At 40.1% G+C, this 26,948-nt stretch overlaps 1 protein-coding gene across 6 annotated transcripts in view; it reads left to right on the forward strand.

Moving 5' to 3' along the window:
- The first annotated feature begins 4,933 nt into the window (after positions 1-4,933).
- Positions 4,934-26,948, forward strand: part of RNF145 (ring finger protein 145) — a 64,453-nt gene continuing 42,438 nt past the window's right edge. Inside the window, exons 1-4 of one of the 6 annotated variants that reach the window (XM_045166541.1) lie at positions 4,934-5,284; positions 7,204-7,230; positions 11,262-11,469; positions 21,482-21,590. In XM_045166541.1, the coding sequence (XP_045022476.1) occupies positions 11,286-11,469; positions 21,482-21,590 (293 nt within the window). In that variant the 5' untranslated portion in view covers positions 4,934-5,284; positions 7,204-7,230; positions 11,262-11,285. Of the gene's footprint in view, positions 5,285-6,457; positions 6,788-7,203; positions 7,231-11,261; positions 11,470-21,481; positions 21,591-26,948 lie in introns of those variants that run through there. The other 5 variants (XM_045166543.1, XM_045166545.1, XM_045166544.1 and 2 more) reach the window with 5 other exon arrangements.

Consider the following 26,948-nt stretch of genomic DNA (forward strand, 5'->3'; position numbering starts at 1 on the left):
TGGACATGAGTTTGAGTGAACTCCGGGAGATGGTGATGGACAGGGAGGCCTGTCGTGCTGTGATTCATGGGGTCGCAAAGAGTCGGACACGACTGAGCGACTGAACTGAACTGAACTGAAGATTCTTCTGTTCTAGAGAGTTAACTCTTTGAATTCACAGAGAAAACCTTCGAAGTACCCAGAAAATACTAGGAATGAATAGATAGATGACTGAATAAATGAATTCATGAAAATGCTCCTTTCCCTATATTTCCAATGTTGGCTATCCAGGTTCTTTGGATTTTGGCCCCATTATGTGAAGTCTGGTATATGAGATTTTATCTCTGGATCTAAAATGCGGTACATAACTGGCCACCAGTTATCTGCAGATTCGAAACAAAGGACTGTTTTTATGTGATCATTCAGTTCAGTTCGGGCACTCAGTCATGTCCGACTCTTTGTGACCCCATGAACTGCAGCATGCCAGGCCTCCCTGTCCATCACCGACTTCCGGAGTTTACCCAAACCCATGCCCATTGAGCTGGTGATGCCATCCAACCATCTCATCCTCTGTCATCCCCTTCTCCTCCCGCCTTTAATCGTTCCCAGCATCAGGGTCTTTTCAAATGAGTCAGCTCTTCGAGTTTCAGCTTCAGCATCAGTCCTTCCAATGAATATTCAGGACTGATCTTCCTTAGGATGGACTGGTTGGATCTCTTTGCAGTCCAAGGGACTCTCAAGAGTCTTCTCCAACACCACAGTTCAAAAGCATCAATTCTTCCCCGCTCAGCTTTTTTATAGTCCAACTCTCATATCCATATATGACTACTGGAAAAACCATAGCCTTGACTAGACGGACCTTTGTTGGCAAAGTAATGTCTCTGCTTTTCAATATGCTGTCTAGGTTTGTCATAACTTTTCTTCCAAGGAGTAAGTGTCTTTTAATTTCATGGCTGCAGTCACCATCTGCAGTGATTTGGGAGCCCCCCAAAATAGTCTGCCACTGTTTTCACTGTTTCCCCATCTATGATCTTAGTTTTGTGAATGTTGAGCTTTAAGCCAACTTTTTCACTCTCCTCTTTCACTTTCATCAAGAGGCTTTTTAGTTCTTCTTCACTTTCTGCCATAAGGGTGGTGTCATCTGCATATCTGAGGTTATCGATATTTCTCCCGGCAATCTTGATTCCAGCTTGTGCTTCTTCCAGCCCAGCGTTTCTCATGATGTACTCTGCATAGAAGTGAAATAAGCAGGGTGACAATATACAGCCTTGACGAACTCCTTTTCCTATTTGGAACCAGTCTGTTGTTCCATGTCCAGTTCTAACTGTTGCTTCCTGACCTGCATATAGGTTTCACAAGAGGCAGGTCAGGTGGTCTGGTATTCCCTTCTCTTTCAGAATTTTCCACAGTTGATTGTGATCCACACAGTCAAAGGCTTTGGCATAGTCAATAAAGCAGAAATAGATGTTTTTCTGGAACTCTTGCTTTTTCCATGATTCAGCGGATGTTGGCAATTTGATCTCTGGTTCCTCTGCCTTTTCTAAAACCAGCTTGAACATCTGGAAGTTCACGGTTCACATATTGCTGAAGCCTGGCTTGGAGAATTGAGCATTAGTTTACTAGCATGTGAGATGAGTGCAATTGTGTGGTAGTTTGAGCATTCTTTGGCATTGCCTTTGGGATTGGAATGAAAACTGACCTTTTCCAGTCCTGTGGCCACTGCTGAGTTTTCCAAATTTGCTGCCATATTGAGTGCAGCACTTTCACAGCATCATCTTTTAGGATCATTCAGTTCAGTTCAGTTCAGTTCAGTCGTTCAGTCGGGTCCGACTCTGTGTGACCCCATAGACCGCAGCCCACCAGGCGACCCCGTCCCTGGGATTCTCCAGGCAAGAACACTGGACTGGGTTGCCATTTCCTTCTCCAGTGCATGAAAGTGAAAAGTGAAAGTGAAGTTGCTCAGTCGTGTCCAACTCCTAGCGACGCCATGGACTGCAGCCTACCAGGCTCCTCCATCCATGGGATTTTCCAGGCAAGAGTACTGGAGTGGGGTGCCATTAGCAAGAGTTAATTCTATAAGGAACTCAGAAACTAGCCTTTTGGAATGGCTAGAACTGTAACAAATATACACTCTTGCAAACTCTGAGCTGACTTCTTCCTCAGTGTTGAATAAGGTTAGTGGACAGTAAGATAACCTGATGCCTCAGTAGATAAAGAATTCTCTTGAAATGCAGGAGTCTGCCTGCAAGGCAGGAGACCCAGATTTGATCTCTGGGTGGGGAACATCCCCTGGAGAAGGAAATGACAACACACTTTAGGATTCTTGCTTGGGAAATCCCTTGGACAGAGGAGCCTGGTGGGTTAGAATCCATGCAGTCCCAAAAGAGTCAGACAGGACTGAGTAAACTGCTACCAAGATAACCTTTAGAATCCTGAACTGCCTGCCATTCCACAAACATAAACACTCCACTTATTTCCTTCTAGCACATTACGTTAATTCCTTTTATGACCAAGATATGGCAGTTGGGTATATCCTTAAGCTTGGTTCCAGGTACTTACCATGTTTTTCTCCTGACCTTTCCCGATTTGTGTGCTTTTGAGTGTTTCTAGAAAGTACTTGCTGTCTTTTATTTGAGATTGTAAAAACAGGAAAAAAGTCACATGAGATTGCCTCATTTATTTGAGCAGTCCTCTCTAACACCGCACCCCCCACCCCACTGCTTTTCTTTTTAGTGTGATTTGGTTACCTGTTTCTGGCTCTTTAGAGCTTTTTCAAAACTGGATTAGCAGCAGTGTAACAGCAGTAACCCTTTAATTACAGGAGTAATTTTCTTTGCTTGTTTTGAACCCCAGCATTTATAGGCAGCTGCTATAAAAACCAAGTGTGACTTTCTTTCCTGCTTTTACAAGTTCAGGGAACTTACAATAAAGGTTATAGGACTTTGAACCCAATTTTTCCCTTTAAAAAAGGAAAGGTCAGAGCTGAGGTAGACTTTGCTTCCATTTAAACAAAACACAGAAATTCAGTATCAGTACTAAAGTAATACTTTCAAGATTCTGTCATTCACCTGGGAAGAATAAATAAATCCAGTTAGAATCTGTTTATGTAGTTTTGAGTTCATGGTAATCTTGTTTCTGGCCTTACATTTTCTTGACTGAGTCAGTAGTAAAATTGTGAAAACAGGAGGAAATCAAAGGAAAGGCCTTGCTGTCCTGGGCAGTTTCCTATTCCAATCATTAGTCATGTGGCCTCTGTAGTTCTGTGTGTGTGTAATTTCTCATTTACCAGGCTATATTGAGAGACTCATAAAACTGCGTCTTTGCCATGTAGCAGGCTTAATGATTATTCTTAAGTAGTCTAAGGCGCAAGGATGAAAGGTGGCCAATCCCCAGAAATTTTAAAAACTTAAATTTCTTTAGGGATATCAAACTGGTGGAAGGGAAGTTACTCTGAATTTGATTGATTGATGCCTCCAGAAATTACATTTTCTAAATGTAGAGCTTGTGTTTACAGTTTTAGCTAGATACAGAGGTGGGCTTGCCAGATGGCACTAGTGGTAAAGAACCCACCTGCCAATGCGGGTGACATTAGAGATGAGACTTCAATCCCTGGGTCAGGAAGATCCCCTGGAGGAGGGCATGGCAACCCACTCCAGTATTTTTGCCTGGAGTATTCCATGGACAGAGGAGCCTGGTAGGCTACAGTCCACAGGGTCGCAAAAGAGTCAGACGGGACACAGGGTCGCAAAAGAGTCAGATGGGACTGAAGTGACTTAGCATGCAAAGGTGTCTCAGAATTGGGGATTTACCGTTAAGTGTACCAATGCCAAAGGCTTGAATTTCCAAGGAGGGCCTCCAACACAAATCTAGGTGGAAGGACATTAATTTCTTTTGTAACAGGCAGTGTGTTTGTTCTCCCAGGTGGTCCTGGCAGGTAAGTGTGTTTCTTTTGTAACAATTTCAAGATTATTCAATCTAGTGGCAACATTTTATCCACTACTGAGTGTGTGATCTTCTGTGTGTGTAGGCATTGCCAACCTCAAAGTGACTGTCTAGGAACTAACCAAAGACAAAGGAAGGAACAATGTAGGGCTTTTTTTTTTTTTTTTCTGGAAGGGGCTGAGGGTGAGGGAATTTGTAGAGGGTCATTAAGGCAAGGAAATAGATAAAGCCCAGAAGACCAGCAACATTCTTGATTCATTCTTGGTACAATGTGTTTCAGGTTTTTTACTGTGAGTAAATGGAGAACAGTTCCTGCCCCATAAGGTATGTTAACATAATCTTGGGAAGTGTGATGGCACATTAATCTGTTTTTAACCTTAGACTAAAAGACAGGACACACATGTACCATTTAATTACATACAACAGTAAAATTCTTTGAACAAGTTCTTTAAACCAGAGTTGGAATTCTTAAAGATACTCAATGCATAGTTCCAATTCATTTATTCATATATCCACTCACTTATTCAATAGAAGTTTTATTGGGAGCCTGTTCCGTGCTAGGCAGTGCTGAGCCATCACAGATACTGTCTCTGACGCCAAGGAGTTGACAGTCTAGACCAGTCAGTAGGGAGTTAAAAAAAAAAATCTGGCCTCTTCGCTACTGCGGTTCCATCGGGTTAGGGATCAGCCTCTCCAATTCTCCCACGTGGTCCTGGCAGGTAAGTGTGGGTGTGAGCGCGTGTGGCTCCTGGTGTTTGGGGAGTGTAAGAGCGCACGTGTGTCAGAATGGTGCGTGTCACAGTGTGCGTGCAGATATCGGCGTGGCACACGTCTCCATAGCGGCGGGAGCCTGGCTGTGTAGGCTGCGAGAGGCGTGTGTCTCCCACCCGTGTACCGGAGGCGGCGCGGGAACCACCCTGCGGCGCGATTGTGAGTGAGCGCGAGGGCGCGCAGAGGCGCGCCCGTACGGGGGAGGGCCGCGCCGCGCTGGCAGCGCCGCGCGCAGGCGCAGAGCACTGAAGCCGGGTTGCTGCGGCCGCAGAGCGCCGGGGGCGGGAGGAGTGAACGAAGAAGGCCATGGCTGCCGCCGGCTGCTAAGGAGCTCGGCCCGCGAGCGCCTGCCGCCGCGGACGATGGTGACCGCACGGGTTGGGCTGCTGCCGCCTCCGCTGCCGCCGCCTCCCGAGACGCAGCATCCAAGGCCCGGCGCGGAGAAGCCGCCGCTGTGAGCCGCGCGGTCCCGGCCCCTGCTGCCGCCGCCCGAGAAGAGCGGGAGGGCAGGCGAGCGAGAGAGCCGGGGAGTTGCGGAGCCCTTCAGTCCGCCCACGGCGCCTCCCCGTGGGGAGGGAGGCCGCAGCCTGAGGTGAACGAGCCGTCCGCCTGGGTCGGCCCCTTCTTCTCCCGGCGCCCTCGCCCGCATCCTGCATCCTCTCTTCTCCCCCTCCCCCGTCCCTCTTCACTCCCTTCCTCCATCCCGTCGCCCGCTCCTTCCTCTTCTCCCCCTTCGCCCCTTTCCCCGTTCGCCTCCTTCCTCTTCTCCCATCCTCGTCTCCACTTCACCCGCAGCGCCCCCTCCTTCCCAGCCGCCAGCCCCTCCCTCGGCCCTCCTGGCCCCCGCTTCGGCTCTCTTCCGGCTCTGTCCTCCCTTCCCGGGGCCCCGCTTAGAGCCCCCTCTCCCAACTCCTGGGCTCTGCCCGGCCCCTCTCCAACCCCACCCTCCTGGAGAGAGCCCTCGTCTCCCCAGCATTCCTAAGATGCCCTTGCTCTGAGCGCTGCCCCATCGCCTCCCGGGACCCCATTTAGGGCCTTTTCCAAGCCCCTTCTGAGCTGCCCCTTTTCCAGCTGCTCCTTTCCAGCTCCTTTCCTCCAATTCCCACTTCCAACTTAGGTCTTTTGCGTCTTTGTCCACTTGGCGCACGAGGTTCCCTCCCTCTCTTATTTCACCCTACTATTCTTTGCTTTACGCAGCCCCAAACTCAGCTTACCCCCTTTCATTCGGTTTGAGGTGGTTTTGGGGTGCAGAAAGGCCTGCCAAGTCATTCTTCAAAAGGGACCCATTTCCACTGTATCATGTCTGTCAGCCCTTTTTTACAGTATGAGCGGTCCTCATCCTTTCCTTTTTGTTCCCATCGCTGCTACTCTCGTTTGCCAGGCCTTCTGCAACCCTCTCCACTTTTGCTTTTCTCAACGAAGGATCCCAAGACCCTTGCCCGCCCTTTGGGAATAGATCCCCTTTCTGTTCAGGGATGAAGAACTTCGCCCGCGTCTTCCTTCAGAATCTTTTTGGTGCGTGGCGCGGCGGAGCCAGCATCCTTAGCCAGAGGGGAGGGGAGCTCCCTGGCACGGGCCTCTTTCCTGGCAGAGTTTTTGTGGACGTAATCCCCTAGCTCCGCGGCGGCAGCGGCCCCGCTTGCTTTGCAGCGAGCTGGGCTGGGGTTACTATAGTTCAAACGCGGCTGAGATCAGCAGGCGTGGGGGGCGGGGGAGGCGGTGCGGGGAAAGAGGAAGGGGGCTCTGCTGTGAGAAGGCATCAAAGATTAATGGATGGCTTTGCATCGCAGTCTGCAGTAAACAGGAAACTAGTTTGAAAGGAAAGGAGAGAGACTGTGTGTCTTTTTATTTTTTAAAATACGGACTGAGCAGTTCTGGTGAATCTTGAATCTTGCCCAAAGGATGATCTGTCGGTGCTGCAGTCGTGACCCAGGCTGAGCGCCCAATGGCAGAGATAGCAGTTTTCTATTTCCTCTGTCTGGCTGCTTAAGTTGAAAGATGCCCCTTGTATTCAGAGTGGATCTGAGAGTGGATGTTTGCCGATTTGGAGATGACCAGAAACCACAGAATCGCTAGTAGTTTACGTGGAAATAAGGTACATACACAAAGTTAGCTAGCAATGAGTGGGAGTGGGAAGGATCAGCTATATTTAAAACGTGTGCCAAAGCTTATGTAAGAAATGCGTTCTTCTCCCCGGTATCTGAGTTTTTGGCTGAGTTTACTTATGATTTTAGGCTTTAGCTCTGCCCTCAACATTTTCAGGGCTTACCATCCTAACATCCGGACAGCCAGAAAATGTCTTTCTTATTAAGATTGGCTTTAGCTGATGGTAGAATTTCCTCCCCCTACAAATTGGATTGAACAGAGAAAGGAGACTGATGATGAATAATAGTTTTTTGTTTTTCTCCTTATGCTGAGGAGGAAAGGTGTAAAAACTTTCGGAGTTATCTAATATTGTACTGAATAATTTTAAATCGGGTTATAAGGCGTTCTTATTTTTGTTTTTTCTAGGAGATGTGAATTCTCTTCCCTTTTTGGGTAAGAACATTTTCATTTCTTATTTTTTAGCATAATTCTTCAGCTGATGAGAAGAGCTCTGATGTTAAAAACTTACATTTTTCATGTTGTTGAATGATTTATTTGATTTCTTCATATTCAAAACTAAAATGAAGTATTTTCTGAGAAGTGTAGAATGAGGTCCCTAGTGTATCCTAAACCACAAAAGTGAATGATGAATTGTGCAGCGTTATGCTGGTACAGGACATTCTTGTGTTCCTAGGTAGCAATTTGCTGCTTCCAAGCCTAGGAATGTCATTTAATGAAATCCTGTGGTCCTGTTTTTGGTTAGCTTTTGTTAAGCCTTTCTTTTTCTGTTACTGGAAAGGGATGGATTTTTTTTTTATGAAGCTGTTTCACTGTGTAAAGCATCTTTGAATCACATTTAGTTTTCATTACTTTCAGAGACAATTTGTTGGAATGTTACTTTCTCAGTTCTTTCCACATTTCAAGGAGGAAATTTAAAAATCATGCACAGAAGGCAAAATGTACATAACTGAACAAGGCAGGGAGTATCTTATATATTTGGCTTTAGAGAGTGTTAAGCCTTTGAGTTTTCTTTGCCTTCAGCTCTTCTGTTTATTTTTGAGGGTTAGTTGATACTGTTTGGTTTTAGGAGAATTTTGAGCTTCCTCTGACTTAGAATATGTTCCCTAGCTCTGCTTAACAAATCTTAGAAAAAGATAAATTAGGCTTGAACCAAACATTGTCTCTTTACCCCAGGAGAGAAGGCTTCATTTTTATTTATTTCATGTTTTTAATTTAGTCTTTTAGCAGATGTGAGTGATTTGGCACATGTGAGTAATTTCAGGTTTCAGCAAATAAAATATATTTCAACATTTTGTTTAGCTGTTAGTTTAGTGTGTGGAGCTCGAGTGTAGTGTATGGTATTTATTTGTAATGGTCACACCCTATCATGTGGCATTTCTATGAAGAATGGTCCACAATGGTTCCCCCCCCTCCCCCCGCCTTTTTCTTTCCATAGCTCTTGTTGGTAGCATTTTAGATTCAGCTTTCTACGTATTAAATTTGTTTCCTCCACGTCCCTATACATGGCCAGCTTGCCAATGACTTACTGAAATGTCACTCACATACAGAAATAAATGAAACATTTAGTAAGCAATATATTTGTTGTTAAAGGGGATATTTCATTCCATTCAGGCAGTAGAGTTTAGGTGTCTGTCTTGGATGTTCTTCTGTTATCAGTAGGTTTAGGGACCCGATTTTCTTTTTATTCTTGTTCCATTTGTCTTCTGTTCTTGTCCCGTTTGTGTTCTGTTCTTGTCTGTTTGTGAAGTAGTGGTAATTTAAGGGGAAGCATGTACCATTTTGCTAATGGCCTTCTTTTGTAATAGAGATACGGTCCTTTGTAAGAATTAGGGAGTTTTTTCCCTTAGCATTTTGGATCTTGATTTCTGACGTAGGATTGGTTATTTTGTGCTGTTTTTTTTTTCTTTACCCCTTTAAGAGCTACAATAAATAGTGAAACTGGGCACACTTAAAAACAAGAAAACATTTAAAACATACGAAGGCTCTAAGTCAGATGAATATGGACCACAAATATTAACTCAGTAATTGTCCCCTTTTTTGTTACTTACAAAAGCAGTATTGATTCATATTGGAATATAGAATATGGAAAGGTAGTTACTCTTCCATTACTGAATAAAGCCTGTCAGTGATATTTTTGTCTTGGTACATACCATGGTAATTTTCACACGTGACTGGTGGTTTGTGAGAAAAAAAAAAAATCTATCATTTGTGCACTTTGAAATGAACTCCCAAGAGTGCACTGAGTTACCAGGTTGACCACCACAGTAAGTAGTTACTTCCTGTGTATTTCCTTAAGTTATCTAGATAGCTTAGGCACATTATATTACACTTTTCCTAGTAATATATGGGTATACTGAAACATTTGTCAAACAGAAAAAGATAGAGGGGAATAAAAATCACCCCAGGGCCACTGTTGAAAGGATGTTAATGTGAATATTTCCTAGAATTTTTGTTTTTCTTAATAATATCATGAGCTTTGAGAAATGTAGGCTCCTAAATGCCTAAAGTATAATTTGTAATAAACGTTGATTCGAGATTTTATTTTTCAGTGCTTTTTTTTCCCCCCTTAGGACACAGCTATTTGGTTATGCTTCTCTGACAATATTCCGTTAAAAAAATTTTTTTTCTTGAAGTAGAGTTGATTTATAATATGTTAGTTTCAGGTGTATAGCACAGTGAATCAGTTATACATACATATATGTAAATTCATTCTTTTTTTAGATTTTTTTCCCCATATAGGCTGTTAGAGAATATTGAGAATATAGAGTGCCCTGCGCTGTGCAGTAAGTCCATATTAGTTATCTGTTTCATATGTAGCAGTGTGTCAACCCCAGTCTCCCAGTTTATCCCTCCCCTCCATTTCTTACGTACGAAAATTATTAAAGCAGTCTTGTTCCTTTAAAGTAATCAGAATTACAGTATTTATTTATAAAAAAGTTAATTTTGCATTATTGGTAGGACATACATAACATTTGAGTAGTGGGAATGATATATAATAAATCAGTTTAGTGATGGGAAAACTTGTATCAATGGTGTGCCAAACTGAGCAGCATTTCCCCCCCAACTATCTGAGCTAGGAAGCTATGAAAATTAGAGGGTGAAATGGAAATACTGACAAATATTTAACCATAGCATAGCAATCTGTCACTATAATTTTCTTTGGAAATAAATGTTTTCATTTGTCCTGTAATGTCTGAAATTACTGCCAAAGCTAGAAGTGTATTTTGCTTTCTCAGCAAAGTTCTTAAAAGGATATTGTCAGAGCCAACAATCTAGAATTATCATTACTCCTAAAATTATCCTTTACCACTTTACTTCTGTCTTTTTTTCTGTAATTCCTTGGATTAATTTGCAGCTCTATCATATAAAGCAGTATTACACTGAGTTGTCCTTTATATAGTAGATTGTCTGGCAGATCGTTCGTTTCCTTCCTTCCTTTTTTTTTAAAGCCCCCCATTCACCACTGCTAATCAACAGCTAAGCAAAGACAGAGGCTGCAGACTCACCATGTCTGACTTCCATGTGCCCGCATGTCTGTGTGTCACAGCTAAGAATTTGATGAGCTTTTTCCTACCTTGAAAGCAGATGGTGGGAATTTCAGACTAAGAGGTTTTTTTCCTTCAAGATTTATTTATTTATTTATTGGGCTCTGTTGGGTCTTGGTTGCTGTGTGCACGATTTCTCTAGTTGCAGTGCATAGGCTTCTCACTGTGGCGGCTTCTCTTGTTGCAGAGCACAGGCTCTAGAGTGCATGGGCTTAGTTGCCCCATGGCATGTGGGATCTTCCTGGACCAGGGATCGAACTGATGTCCCCTGCATTGCAAGGTGGACTCTCAACCACTAGACCACCAGGGAAGCCCTAAAAGTTTAATTTTAATGATACAAAGAAACAGGATTGCAAATCATGTTGCCTTTACCTATATCTTGAGTTCTCTGCATTATATCTGTATCATGTAAATTGTTTACTTCAGTTTTGATTTTAAGTAATAAGAAACAGGATAGACTGTGAGATGCTGTATACTCAATGTGCAGTTATTATATTTTTATTAAATAACTTAGGCTTTTTCATGTAATAACTTTAAAATTTGCTCTTTATTAAAAAAGCTACCTAACTCTCAAGGAATTTTATAGGAGTGAATTTTCCTTCTCAAGATAATTGGACAAAAGCTACAGTATTCTTATAGGCTGTTTTGTTAAGTGCCTAGATTTGGAATTAGAAGCTTTGTAAAAAACAAATTTTGAGGCCCAAACATTTCCTCAGAGCGTTAAAGTTAAGCAGACCCGAGAGTCCATGTGAAAACATAATAGAAAGCTTATTTCCTAAATATCTGGAAGTAGTAGATACATCTAAGGAGCTTTTTACATTACAACATAGTTTTTGTGGTATGTGATGCATTAGACTCATAAAAGGATATCTAAAAGCTATTTGAGGTGACTTACTCTTTTATATGTATCTCCTGAAGTTTAGGTCTGCTCCAAGAAAAAACATGGCTGCAAAGGAGAAACTGGAGGCAGTGTTAAATGTGGCCCTGCGGGTGCCAAGCATCATGCTGTTGGATGTCCTGTACAGATGGGATGTCAGCTCCTTCTTTCAGCAGATCCAAAGAAGTAGCCTCAATAACAACCCTCTTTTCCAGTACAAGTATTTGGCTCTCAATATGCATTATGTAGGTAAGTGTCTACATCCTGTTTCCTGAGCTTTTAGTGAGTATTCTGATCTATGTCTTTGTATACTCTTTAATTTGGGTAAAATCATGTCCTTTTACATTGAAGTGACAGTGATACAGTCGTTGATAAATGTTTATGAATCGTGTTTATAGTCTTAATTTGTTTCACAATTGCATATAAATTATTAGGGGTAGAGGAAAATAGACAGAGTTGGATTTATTTTGCTGTGAAATATATTTTGATGAACCCTGGAAAGCAGAAGAAAACATTTGTTTTTTGTTTTTTTTAATTTATTTTTTGCTTCTGGTTTATTAGATGTAATTGACGTGTATAAAAGAAAACATGTATTAGATTTTAATACGTAGAGTTAAATAATGGGAAATAACGTTTCCAGACATTTGCTGTGCTGTGCTCATTCATGTCCAACTCATTTGGTGACCCCATGGACTGTAGCCTGCCACGTTTCTCTGTCCATGGAATTTTCCAGGCAGGAATACTGGACTGGGTTGCCATTTCCTACTCCAGGGGATCTTCCCGACCCAGGGATCAAACCTGTGTCTCTTGCGTCTCCTGCATTGGCAGTGGATTCTTTACCGCTGCGCCACCTGGGAAGCCCTTTCCAGACATTTGGCCTGTTAAAACTTGTCATTAATTTGGGTTTTGGTAGTAATTCAGAATGTAAGGTTTTTTTTAGATTATTTATTTATTTATTTTTGCTTACGCTGTGTCTTCATTGCTGCATTCAGACTTTGTCTAGTTGCACTGAGCAGTGGCTTCTCTGGTTGGGGGCCACAGGCTCTAGGCGCAGAGGCTTCAGTAGTTGTGGCTTGTAGGCTTTAGAGCTTGGGCTCAGTAATCGTGGCTCATGAGCGTAATTGCTCCTCAGTATGTAGAATCTTCCCAGACCAGGGATTGAACCTGTGTCTCCCGCTTTGGCAGCCGGATTCTTATCCATTGTAGTACCAGGGAAGTCCAGAAAGTAAGCAATATTCTTTATTCTTCCAAAACATTAATATCATTTGAAGGTATAGTATTCATTTCAGTTAAATGAAATGTGGAAAATTATAATATTTTTTAAAAATGCTTGAAATATATAGTTGATACAGTTTTTTTTGAATCAGTGATAGAAGTAATGTGAAGAGATTTAAGAAATTAAAGTCAAGATATACAGGCAGGGGACTTCCCTGGAGGTCCAGTTGTTAAAGATACTGTACTTCCACTGCAGAGGGCATGGGTTTGATCCCTGGTCAGGGAAGATCCCACATGCTGTGGAGTATGGCCAAAAATAAAAAAATTAGGAAGCAGATAAAGTCCATCTAGAATAAAAGTCATGATTCTCAATTTTTAGGTTAATTTTTATTTTATATGTAATAATAATGATAGTATAATTTCATTTAATATCAGTAACTCAAGATGTGGCTTGAATGATGTGCTGCAGTGGTTTTATTAATATTTTGTTTTTAGAATTGCCTATCAACAAGTATATCTTTTTTAAAATTTGAAGATTATCTTTTATAAAATTGTTAAGGGTTGTCCTGTATCTGAGATTTATTTTTTATTTATAAAAGAACTTTCTAGGTTTCAAAGCTTAGCCCTGAGAACCCCTTATAGGTCTGAGAGATTTAAGCCGTTGTGGGAAGGAGTATGGTACAGTAGAAAAGACTGCACTAGAGACAGAACATCTGAGTACAGTAGACTTATCTCTCTCAGTTGGCACTACCTTGGAAAGCCTCTGAAATGAGAAGGTTCTTTTATGCTGCAAAATACTAATTCTCAGCCCTTTAAGGGGTTAACCTGTTAAAGGTTTGTGTGTTAGTTTATGGAAAATAATTCCAGTCTATTGTAGAAGAACAATTGGGTACTTGGTTTAGATATTTCACTTAATCCAGCAAAAGTAGTTTGTTCTGTGGTCTTAAAAATGTACTTATCACGTATATTATTTCTGAATATATGGAAGTATTTATTATAAAAAGAGCTACCTAATAACAGAAACATTCATTTTAGAAGTTGTATGGGTTCTTGTACAGTTGCAGTTTGTACTCTCTGGCTTTGGGAACTCAACTGAGCCTTCTTAAATGCACTCATTATATGCTGTGGTAGAGTAAGCTCAGTGATTGCGCAAGTAGATATTTTCAGCTTGAACAGATTTTTGGTTACAGTAACCTCTGTGTCAGAGCATTATGTAGTGTTTATGTAATGTTCCAATTTACAGAATTTCACCCTTAAATGGATTTTAGAAATTGTAATTTATGTTCAGAAACCAAAAAGCATAAAAAGTATACAGTGAAAAGTGCCTTCCTCCTGTCTCTGTTCCTCATCTACTGAGTTCTCACTTTGAGTCTCAACAGGTAGCTGTTTTTATTTTCTTGTGCATAATTCTGGCGGAGAAGGCAATGGCAACCCACTCCAGTACTCTTGCCTGGAAAATCCCATGGATGGAGGAGCCTGGTAGGCTGCAGTCCATGGGGTCGCTAGGAGTCAGACACAACTGAGCTACTTCACTTTCACTTTTCACTTTCATGCATTGGAGGAGGAAATGGCAACCCACTCCAATATTCTTGCCTGGAGAATCCCAGGGACAGGGGAGCCTTGGTGGGCTGACGTCTATGGGGTCGCACAGAGTCTGACACGACTGAAGCGACTTAGCAGCAGCAGCAGCAGCAGCATAATTCTGGAGATATTTTATGTATGTGTAAGTAAATATAAAGATATATTGATATATAAATGATAAAAATATAAATATCTTTCCTCTTTTTTAGTACAGATGATAACATAGTACATTACTCTTTTGAACCTTTTGTTTGTTTTAACTTAATGATGTATCATAGAGCCATGTTATTTTTAGATATTCACTGTTTTTTCATGCTGACACATTCTGATCTGCCATTCTGATCTGTTGAGGCCTCACTTTCTTCCCCAGCCCTCCAGTTCTGTTTCGTAGGGGCATAGTACTCTTGTATGACTGTACTGTGATTTAGTGCATGAATTACTTCAGTGGAGGACATTTTAGATAGCTTCTGTCTTCTACTGTTTCATTCACTGTGGTACTAAACAGTTTTGTATAGCTATCATTTCAACAGGTGCAAAGATAGCCATGGGATGAGTTATTAGAAGTGATTCTGCTGGGTTAAAGAGTATACATACATTGGGACTATTGACTGATACTGCTCTCTATAGACTATTTTGTACCTACAAGCAGTTGTTGACGCTTCCTGAAATCCACATCCTTATCAAACAGTATTATCCAACTTTAATATCTGGCTGCTTAGTGGGTTTCTCTGATGGTTCAGCAGGTAAAGAGTCCGCCTGCAACGCAGGAGGCACAGGAGATATGGATTTCATTCCTGGGTTGGGAAGAGATCCCCTGGATGAGGAAAGTGGCAACCCACCCCAGTATTCTTGCCTGAAAAGTCCCATGGACAAAGGAGCCTGGCGGGCTACAGTCCAAAGGGTTGCAGAGTCGGACATAACTGAACTAGTAAATATGCCATAGCATGTAGGTGAAAAATGCTGATTTTAAAATGTAGTTTTAATTTGTGTTTCTCTTATGAATGAGATTGAATTTATTCATGTGTTTAAAAAATTGGTAGTTTCCTCCTTTGAGAGTTGTCAGTACTTGTCCCTTGCTCACTTTTCTATGGGACTGTTAGCCTTTTCTTACTAGTTGGTGGGGTTTGATATATGTTAGGGAAATAAGCCCTGTGTGATGAGTTGGAATTTTTTCCAATTTCAGTTCTCTTGATTTTGCTAAAGATATTCTTGGCACACAAAATTTGTTTTTAATGTGATTGAATTTATAATTTTTTCTTTCATATATCTTTAGGATTTTTAATTAAAAAAGCCTTCTCTGTTCTTAAGTTTATAAAGATGTATGTCATGTTTTATTGCATTCTTTTGGTTATTTGATTTTTGCATTTAAATCTTTGCTGCATTTAGAATTTATCTGCATTTACAGGCTGTCTTATTCCATTTCTGAACTTTTTTTCTATTCATTTCTTATTATTGAGGATTTAGATTTTATTTTACTATCTGATAGAGTTAGTCTCTTTTTCTTTATTTCCCTCTCTGAGTTTTTTTTGGTTGTTGTTAGTTTTCTACATGAACTTCCCAGTTATTTAATCTTCCCAACACAGCCCTGTTGACCTGTTTGCTGGGATTGCTTATTATTAAAAGTTAAGTTAGCGTGAAGAGAGAGCTTACGGGTGCTAACTCTTTAGGAAAAAACACAAGAGACTTAACTATGTTCATGATTTCTTTTGCGTCCTTCTGATGGAGTGTTTTAAAGTTTTATTTATGTAGCCCTTAGACTTATTTTTCAGTTCATTCCTAAGTTTTTTTTTTTTTTTTTTTAACTGTTGTGAGTTTTTTTCTCCTTTATATCCTCTGTTATTAAGAGCTTAAAAATCAAGGTGGGGAGTGTTAATAATTGTGTTAATGGAATATAATTGTACCTTTGAAATTAGAAGCTTTCCAGTGCGGGTCCTGTCTGAGGACAGCAGAGAGAGTAACTCTCCAGATGTTAATTAGAGAACTGTTTGCAGGGTGTAGGGTATATAAAGGAGAAAAGAAATAATATTGAAAAGGAATAATAGGGCCATTTGTGAAAAGCCCTGAATGCAAATGTTAGATATTGTGCTTAACTTGATAGATAGTGGTGGGTCGGTAAGGATTTAGAGCAGGTGAGCTGCATCTTAAGATTGGTTAGGCAGTGTTGAATAGGATAGGATAGTGGATTGGGGAGGGGAGAAACCGGAGGATAGAAGGCCATTTGGGATTTTTGGCAACAGGTAATGAGATCCAGAGCTAGCATGGGCTTGTAGCAGTTGCAAAGAAAAGAGTGGATATGAGAATAGTTCTGTTTTAACTATGATCACTAAAATTATTAGTGACCTAAAAGGTAAAACTCAAACTTCATTTGTATCCCTGTTTTGCACACCTTTCCATGTTTGTGAAACTGTTAACCACGATCTCCTTCTTAAAAATCTTTCTGAATTCTTCTAGATTATTAATCATTCCTTCTGAGTCTTTTGCTATATCTTTGGACTCCTTCTTTAGTGTTGATATTCCTAGGATTTGTGTTTAATTTTCGTATTTTGTTGTTGGGGTGGTTTCACATAGTTTTGGCTACAAATCTCTATCTCCACTTTTCCTGCTTTTGACCACTTTAGTCTCCATTATTGTTCCTCCTCTTTGATCGCATGGTTTCCAGTTCATACCTCCACCATGGTACTTACTGTACTACATTCTAAGGGTCCATAAGCCTAGCTATCTTCCCAACTAGATAGTTAGCTCCCTTAAGGTAGGAATGGTGTTGTCTATTATCTCAGTATTATCAGTACCTAACTAGTGCCTGGTGATGAATAAATGATTTCTAACTATCATTAGCTATCTCAACCTAAATATTTTACAAGCACCTCAACTTATCACTTATCTCATCACCTTTACTTAACCTCAAGCCTCTGCCCCCTTATGTATTTCCTGTCTTAATAGCAAAGCCATCATTCAGTTACGCACGCTGGAGACATCAGAACCATCTTCACTTCCTTTTTCTCAACCATTCACCAGTAGATTACCATTAAGACCTATTTAAGTCTGTATCTCATAAATGACCCTGCCAAGTTCATATCCAAAGCTACTATTTTATTCCATGTCCTCATTTTTTTTTTCTCCACTACTAAAATAACCCTTTAAATAGCAGAAATTCTTGTATTTCATTACGAAGGTTCACCAATGTTATTTTAAGCAGATCATTATTTTTAAATGCTGCTAGTCTTGCTTTTTTAATTACAAATTACTGTTGAGTTAGCTTTATCATGGGGGTGGCAGAGGATGAGATGGTTAGATGGCATCACTGACTCAATGGACATGAGTTTGAGTAAACTCCTAGAGATAATGACGGACAGGGAAGCCTGGCATGGTGCAGTTCATGGGATTGCAAAGTCAGACACGACTTAGCAACTGAACAACAAGAAAGCTTCATCATTATCAATTTAGTTTGTTTTGGTTGGTTCAGTTAATCCTATAGTCTGAGTAATGATGCATATTTGCATCAGCAGTAGTTTTGTATTTTTCAACTAATTAGATGATGTATACAGTTGACCCTTGAACTCTGTAGGACCCTTGAACTCTGTAGGTTTGGAAGGCTGACTGTAAAGTTATACTCAGGTTTTATACCATGAGGAGAGCTTGGTGCTCCTGATCCCTGCATTGTTTGAGGATCAACTGTTTATTGTAGTTCAGATGATTTAGTCATACAGCTCTTAATACAGCAGCATAAGTATTCATAATCTTCTTGTGCAATATATTTGATCACAGTTATTTTTTCACTGGAATGTGAAAATGGGGATATAGGTGACCATAGGGTTTTTGTTACCATTTTGTTTTTTGTTTTCTTACCTCATCTATAGGTTTTTCATTTTCTTACCTCACCTATATGGTATTTAAAGGATCTGAGAACATAAGCCCAGGCTAAACTCCTTAATTATTGTTGTTGTTCAGTCACCCAGTCATGTCCGACACTCTGCGACCCCATGGACTGCAGCACACCAGGCCTCCCTGTCCCTCACCATCTCCTGGAGTTTGCCCAAGTTCATGTTCATTGCATCGTGATGCCGTCCAGCCATCTCATCCTAAGTTAGTTAGAGTTAGTCACTCAGTCGTGTCTGACTCTTTGTGACCCCATGGAGTGTAGCCTGCCAGGTTCCTCTATCCATGGAATTCTACAGGCAGAAATACTGGAATGGGTAGTCATACCCTTCTCCAGGGGAATCTTCCCGACCCAGAAACTGAACCCGGGTCTCCTGCACTGTAGGTGGTTTCTTACTGTCTGAGCCACCAGCTCTATCAGCAGCATCATCTCCCAGTACCCACCTAATACTCTTTCTACTTACACCAAAATCTAGTCTGGTCTACAGTTTCCTGTCTCCTGAAAATTTCCTTTGTACTTCTGTGGCTGTCAGACCTGCTGTTGCTGGTCTCTTAGAATGTTTCCCCTTTCTCTTAGCCTGGTAAAGATCCATTTACCCTTTGAGGTCCAGGTCAAACAATCACCTAACCATAGCCCTTTTAATTTTTATGAAACTACCAAGGATGTATCACACTTTTGTCCTTGTTTGGTTTTCCACGAGACTGATTTCTTTATTTTTTCTTCTTGAATTTTCCATGGCCACGAGTGCATCTGGATCATACTTTACACATACTAATGTTGATTGATTGCATGACTGAATAATTGAAAGAATGAAATGAATATGTTCAGTCTAGAGAATTTGGCAGCTGATTTTATGAGATACACAGGAGAACGGAAAGATAAGGATATCTGGAAAGGAAAATGATAGTTTATTAAACGTCAGAAAATCTAAGGAAACGTTTCATGCAATAAGTAGACTGATTAGAAAATCCTTCAGCCACAAACAGTGAAAATGCTTGCTAAATATAATAAACATCCTTTTAAATACTTCTTAAGTCCTATGAGAAAGAGATTAACAGAATTAATTGGAAGAAATTATTTTACAAAATGAAAAGCAAATAGAAATATGTATCTCTGGCTTCCCTTGGATGGTTCTTAAAGTTAGGATGTGTGGAAAATATGTAGTGCCTAACACAGTTCCTGTTTCTTAAACTTTAAGCATTATTGATTCAGCGTGAGGGACACATTAGATGCTAAGAAGGGATGTCTGTGCCCTAGTGAAGACTCATTCATGAGAGGACAATAAGCCAGGGCCAGATTTTTGCAAGATGTTTAATGTTACACTGAGAGGTTAAAGTGTTAGTCGTTCAGTTGTGTCTAACTCTTTGTGACGCTATGGACTATAGCTCGTCAGGCTCCTCTCTCCATGGAATTCTCCAGGCAAGAATGCTGGAGTGGGTAGCTATTCCCTTCTCCAGCGGATCTTCCTGACCCAGGGATTGAACCTGGTCTCCTGCATTGCAGGCAGATTCTTTCAAACTTTTGAAAGTTTTAGAGCGGGAGTTGTCTGAAAGAAAGTGATGGTTTTGGGAATATTACCCTGGTAACAAAGCATAGGATGGATGAGGAGGGGAAGAGACTGAAAGATAAATATCAGTCAGCATATATTATTGTATTACAGAAGGGGTTAGGTAGGGGCATAGGGACTGCAAAGGAGGGGTAACAGATGAGAGACTCAGTGGGACCGGGTGATCACAGGTGGCGCAGGTTTGAGTCAGAGTGAATGGAAGGGGAGGTGAGCCAGCCTGTTGAGGGAGGAGGATGGGAGCTCAGTTTGTACTCCTATATGGGAACGTTTAAGTGGACTTTACCTCAGACATCATGAGCTATAATTGTCTACTTAGAATAGGAAATGATTAAGGTTTTTATGCTTATGTAGTAGGTTCTCAGAACTACTGTTGTATCATCTAGAATGGTATATTTGAAGCAGGAAAATAGATTCTTTGAGTTAGATACTTATATAAAGAGTAGAAGTTATTCAGAAACTAAATTTTCTATGTTCACTTGATAAGGGTGAAAAGAAAATAGAGGGGAGGATTATTTAGAGGGTAAATGGAAGTATATGTCACAAAGCCAAAGAATAATAGATCTGAGGGTGGTTGTTGCTTTGGGTGCTGGGGCAAGGATTTAAATAGGAGTCTTAGATTTGACTTAAATTTGAGTCTTAGACTTGACTCCTATTTAGTAGGTAATTGTTAACTTCCAAGTTTCTTTAGAGAAAGCAAACGGGTTTTTAGAGGATCTAAGATTGTAAAGGGTAAAGAGGGAATAATAGACAGAAATTAGAGACTTTGGTACAGATAGTTTATAACATTTGTCATTGTAATGAAAGAAAGGTGGTAGGAAAAGGAGAAATGAGTGTGGTGACGAGTTTTTCTTTACGACTGGGGAAAAGAGCCCTGCACGTTCTTTGAGAAATGAGGATGGTGTCAGAGGAATGATTGAAGACATAGAAGATAGAGGGTCTTTCGGAGTTGGAGAAATAAGATCTGAGTCACACCGGAGGTGCAGGGGTAGAGGGACAGTAAGACCCCCTGTTCTTCCTCTGGGACTAGAGAATGAGGCAGTTGGTTTAGAAGAAACAAGGAGACAAGGAAAGGTAGTTGATGAGGAGAATCCTATTGTACTTTTGTGTGATATATTCAGTTTTAAAGTAGAGAAACCTACAAAGGAAGTGAAAAATGCTTTATATTTTCCATAGAAAAATCCAAGTGGTTTTACTATGCTAAGCTTGCTTTGGTAGCGAAGTAAAAAACCTCAAAGTTGTTGAAACCTAATGAAGATTGTGGCATCTGGTCCCATCACTTCATGGGAAATAGATGGGGAAACAGTGTCAGACTTTATTTTTTGGGGCTCCAAAATCACTGCAGATGGTGCCTGCAGCCATGAAATTAAAAGACGCTTACTCCTTGGAAGGAAAGTTATGACCAACCTAGATAGCATATTCAAAAGCAGAGACATTACTTTGCCAACAAAGGTTCGTCTAGTCAAGGCTATGGTTTTTCCAGTAGTCGTGTATGGATGTGAGAGTTGGACTGTGAAGAAAGCTGAGCGCCGAAGAATTGAAGCTTTTGAACTGTGGTGTTGGAGAAGACTCTTGAGAGTCCTTTGGACTGCAAGGAGATCCAGCCAGTCCATTCTGAAGGAGATCAGTCCTGGGTGTTCATTGGAAGGAATGATGCTAAAGCTGAAACTCCAGTACTTTGGCCACCTCATGCGAAGAGTTGACTCATTGGAAAAGACTCTGATGTTGGGAGGGATTGGGGGCAGGAGGAAAAGGGGACGACAGAGGATGAGATGGCTGGATTGCATCACTGACTTGATGGACGTGGGTTTGAGTGAACTCCAGGTGTTGGTGATGGACAGGGAGGCCTGGCATGCTGCAATTCATGGGGTCGCAAAGAGTTGGACATGACTGAGCGACTGAACTGAACTGAACTGAACTGAATTGGAAAGTAATTTACTTCAAGCTCTTTTTATTAGTGTAATTAACTGGAAGACTAAATTAGAATAGAATTTTATTTATATCTCTCTTCACTTCTACTACAGGTTATATCTTGAGTGTTGTGCTACTAACCTTGCCCAGGCAGCATCTGGTTCAGCTTTATCTATATTTTTTGACGGCCCTGCTCCTCTATGCTGGACATCAAATCTCCAGGTAAGAAGGTGACCCATTTTTGAAATGTATGACTGAATTTAAAGTTTTTCTTTACCAGTAAAATACTTTTCATGAACACTGTTAGGAAGCTGAGGCTTTGATAGGTATCCCAAACATTTTTTTTTAAATTGATACTTGTTTTCTAAATAAATATCATACAGGATTAGTAGCTGGGGTTGTGTCTCAAATTTTATTTCTGCTTTTACAACTGGTCTTACTGTGAAATGGACCATAAGAGTATGTTTGCAAAAATACCCATGAGCTTTTCTATATAACCTGAGAAAAGAAATTTCCAAAGACAGGCTGCAGGAACTATAGCAATTATGGATTTCATTGCTTTCACTATTTTAGGAAGTTACTTTATGATGCATGAAAATCAGTGTAAGGTGCGACCTTGTATATAGTCGATGATTGATATAAATTATTTCATGAGGTTAATTGTATAGGTCAGAACGTCTGTTTGTCTTTGTCTGCTTGTCCTAAATTTGAAGACTGGTCTGACAAAAGAATATGAGCTTCCAATCTTGAAACAATAATAATAAATTACAAGTATACCAAAAGCCCATACCATAAATGTAGTGGGGTATAATAAATTTTGTGGGTATAATATTTCTTTTGTTTTGATTGAAATGTATAACTGTAACAAAATGTACTCCCAGTTATAAGAAGAGTGGCAATTACTTTACATATATAACAGGATGTAATTTTCTAGAGGTTTGAAACACAGATTTTGGTGTAGGCTTGAAATTTAATCTTAGAAATAGCATTTTTATATTACTAGCATTGATTGGTTGACTTTTTAAAAACCTTTTTTCCCCCATGATTATAAAATTACACTCATCGCTGTAGGCAGTTTATACAGAAAATTTAAAGGCAGTAGCCATCACCTGAAATTATATCACCATGTGACAAACCTGTTAGAATTCTGTTATTTTCTTCCAGTTTTTTAATAACCTCCAGTTTTCACCACTTCAGCGGATACAAGAGTGAAAATAGTATACTAACAGTCACCGACTCTTGGTCCCTTTTGTTCATGCAAGACCTCCATCTTCCTTCTCTTGAAGGCCCTAGAAACTCAGTCTTCTCACCTCCTTCTCCTGTTCACATCTGGTTGATGCCCTGCTCAAAATGGTACTTGGAGCTGGGGAGGTCTGCTGCTATCCTTGCCCAGGGAATGTCCTTGGATGTCAGAATTTCAAAATACAGAGCTGCAAGAGTGGTGCTGCATTTCTGTAATTGTCTCAGTGTTTCAGATCCAGCTCTTCACTCTAAAGTGGAGACGCTTACTTTTCTGATTTTGTATCACGCAAATATTGTCCCTGTGTACTTAGCCTCCTTCACAGGAACAACTTAAGCCTTTTCCCTTAGCATCTTTCTCCATTGAACCTAGACTAGAAGTCCAAGAGCCAGTATTAACTCACACAAAAGGGTCGGTGCTTCCCATTATGGGAAGGACCATTCCACTAGCCCCAAACCATGACAGAATTTATTCCTATGGTCTTACCTAGACACTTCTGAATCTCAGCTCAAGCTTAAAGTGAAGACACTTCCCTATCTTCATTTATACATTTTTAAAGAAAAATGATATGTATGCGATATAATGCAGTAGTTAAAGTGTAGGCTCCTGAGTTACCACTTCAGTGTATAAATAAGTTCCTGGGCAGCTAAGAATGCCATTTGGAAAAGTGGATGGGAATTGGATAGATTCAAATCCTCTGTTTCTTATTTACTGCTCTGTAACCTTAGTGTCATTTATCAGAAAGATTCATCTCAGTTTCTTCACCTGTAAAATGCTAATAGTATTTTAAGGAGCTGTTATAAGGATTTATTATCATTAAGCATGTTAAACTCTTAGCACAGTTTCTGACATGTTGTAAGGGCTCAGTGGATTTTAACTGACTCTATTATGTCTCATTTTTATTATGCAGTAATGTTTTGTAAGTATTTTCCTGTGTTGTTAATCTTTAAAAAATGTTTTTTTCATGGCAGAGTATTCCATGCTGTAGCTGTGTTAACGATAGCTTTTTAGAGTTGATAGGATTTTGATGATCAGTCAAAGAAATCTCAAAGTTGAAGGCAGAGCTATTAAAATTAATTTTAGTTGTTATTATAATTCTGGGTGAAAAAGCAATGAACCTGCTCTTTCCCTTTATGGTTTTTTGGTTTCTGTGTGGTTGAGTGATGGCCGAAACCATGTAGCTGTATTTTCATCTGCTGTATCATCATCCAGGCTTTTCTAGAGAGGTCATAATTCTATCATGTAGGGATAAAGGGGACCCTGCAGTGTCAGAGATAAAGAAAAGCCTTTTTCCAACCATTCTTCTTGAGCAATTTTGACTTACTACTTTTAGTTTATGGGAATATTTTTAACCAGTGTTTGAAGTTTATTTTCATGATCAGAACGTTTATATCTATTTTAAACAGTAAAAAGAATCGTAACAAAATTTTACAGTGTACAAAAACATTTCATATTTTTTTATGTTATTTTGATCCTTACTATAATCCTTTGAGATTTACAGGTGAAAGAACTGAAATGTGCAAACAGCTAGGAGGGGATGATCGCAGACTTTAACTTGAATCCAAGTTTTCTGATTTTTAGTTCAATTTTCTGGAGAGGGCATGGTTAATGGAAAGAAAATTAGTTTTAGAATTTGTAGGATATGAAATAGTTTCCCTACTTAGGAAATATGTTACCATGTCAAGTTATTTCTTTGAAACTATAAAGTAAGACAGTGCCTATCTGATGGAGTTGGTTTTGATATTAAACTAACAAATTTCAAGTTGTGGCATATTTTAGTGTTTTTCTTCATAGTGTAATTTACACTATATGGTACTATCTCAAAAATGTTAGCAAAGATGTGTTAATTCTTGAATCATTAATAAAATGTCAATGTTTAATAAATATTGAGTCTTGGCCAATCTCATAGAATCTTAAGGCTGAATTTTTTAGTTTTAAAAAGCTTAATAGTTCATATTTCATGTGGCAGCTTCATAAACAAGTATCTTTAAAGAAAACAACTTTATTAAGATATAATTCACATACCTATTTAAAGTATATAGCTCAGTGGTTTTGAATACATTCACAGAACTGTGTAAAGAAAGCATCACCACCATTGGTTTTAGAGCATTTTCATAACTCCAGAAAGAAGCTCTGTACCCATCAGCAGTCACTCCCAATGTCCTACCAGCCCCTCTCTGCAGCTGTAGGCATGTCAGTCTGTTTTCTATCTTTATGGGTTGGCCCATTCTGGACATTTCATGTACATTGAATTGTACATATGTGGTCCTTTATGCCTAACTTCTTTCACTTAGCATGTTTTCAAGGCTCATCCATGCTGTAGTGTGTATCAGGACTTCATTTTTCTGTCCAAATCATATTTTGTTGTATGACATTTTGTTCATTCATTCATTGATGGACATTTGAATTGTTTCTGCCTTGTTGCCTGTTAGAATAACACTGTGAACATTCGTGGTTTTTTGTGGACATACTTACTATAGGGAGGAGTGCTGCTTATACATTGGATTGGGATTGCTGGATCATATAGTATGTTTAAACTTTTGGGGAACTACTAGATTGCTTTCTAAGTGGCTGCCCTATTATATTTCTGCCAGCAGGGTGTGAGGGTTCCAGTCTCTCCACACCCTTGCTGACACTTGGTGATCTCGGTCGTTTTCAGTGTAGCCATCATAGTAAGTGTGGAGTGGGATTTCATTGTGGTTTTGATTTGCATTTCACTGATGGCTAATGATGTTGAGCATGTTTCATATGTTCATTAACCCTTTGTGAATTTTCCTCGGAGAGATGTTTATTCAGGTTCTTTACCCATTATTTGATTGGTTGTCTTTTTTTAAAAAAATTGAGTTGTAGGAATTCTTTATGTATTCTAGGTAGAAGTCCCTTATCACTTACATGATTTACAGATATTTTCCATATCACTCTAGTCTAGATATATCAAAGCAGAATATAGTATGGTCCTGAGAAGGAAAGTCAATACTTGCATATTTTAAATAACTCATTTGATACTTCAGAAATTGGCTGTAGAAAAAGACATTTGCAAATATTAATTCCTTAAACAGAAAAGTTCATACTCTTGAAAAGCCGGGTCTCTCTTTTCCTTAATTCATGTACAGGCATACCTTGTTTTGTTAGGCTTCCCTTTGTTGTGATTTGCAGATACTGCGTTTTTTACAAATTGAAGGTTTGTGGCAACCTTGTATCAACCAAATCCATCCTGTCATGTTTCTAACAGGGCTTACTCACTTCCTGTCCTGGTCAGGTTTTGGAAATTCTTGCAATATTTCAAACTTTTTTCATTATTATTGTATTTGTTATGGTGATCTACGATCAGTGATCTTTGATGTTACTATTGTCATTATTTTTGGGGCATCACAAACTGCACCTATATAACATGGCAAACTTAACGAAGGCTGTGTGTGTACTAACTGCTGCACTGACTGGCTGTCCCACATCGCTCTCCTGCTCCTTGGGTCTCCCTATTCCCTGAGACACACTAATATTGAAATTAGACCAGTTAATAACCCTATGGGAAGTGTTCAAGTGAAGAGTCATGTCTCTCGTTTTAAATCAAAAGCTAGAAATGATTTAACTTGAGATTGGCTAAGTGTAAGGCCACTTGTGCCAAACACTTAGCCCAGTTGTGAGTATGATGGAAAAGTTCTTGAAGGAAGTTAAAGTACTACTTCAGTGAACACAAGAATGATAAGAAAGCTGAACAGCTTTATTGCTGATGTGGAGAAACTTTTAGTGATCTGGATAGAAGATCAAACCAGCTACAACATTCCCTTAAACCAGGGCCAGAGCAAGGCCCTAATTCTTTTTAATTCCATGAAGGCTGAGACAGGTGAGGAAGCTGCCTAAGAGAAGTTTGAAGCTAGCAGAGGTTGTTTCATGAGCTTTAAGGAAAGACGCCGTCTTCATCACATAAAAGTACAAGGTACAGCAGAACGTGCTGATGTAGAAGCTGCAGCAAGCAAGTTATCTAGATGATCTAGCTAAGATCATTAATGAAGGTGGCTACACTAAAGAATTGATGCTTTTGAACTGTGGTGTTGGAGAAGACTCTTGAGAGTCCTTTGGACAGCAAGGACATCCAATCAGTCCATCCTAAAGCAAATCAGTCCTAAATATTCATTGGAAGGACTGATGCTGAAGCTGAAACTCCAATACTTTGGCCACCTGATCGGAGGAAATGACTCATTTGAAAAGACCCTGATGCTGGGAATGATTGAAGGTGGGAGGAGAAGGGGATGGCAGAGGATGAGATGGTTGGATGGCATCACCGACTCAATGGACATGAGCTTGAGTAAGCTCCGGGAGTTGGTGATGGACAGGGAAGC

The sequence above is a fragment of the Bubalus bubalis genome, chromosome 9 (genome assembly GCF_019923935.1).
Source record: "Bubalus bubalis isolate 160015118507 breed Murrah chromosome 9, NDDB_SH_1, whole genome shotgun sequence".
In the NCBI taxonomy this organism is placed as follows: Eukaryota; Metazoa; Chordata; class Mammalia; order Artiodactyla; family Bovidae; genus Bubalus; species Bubalus bubalis.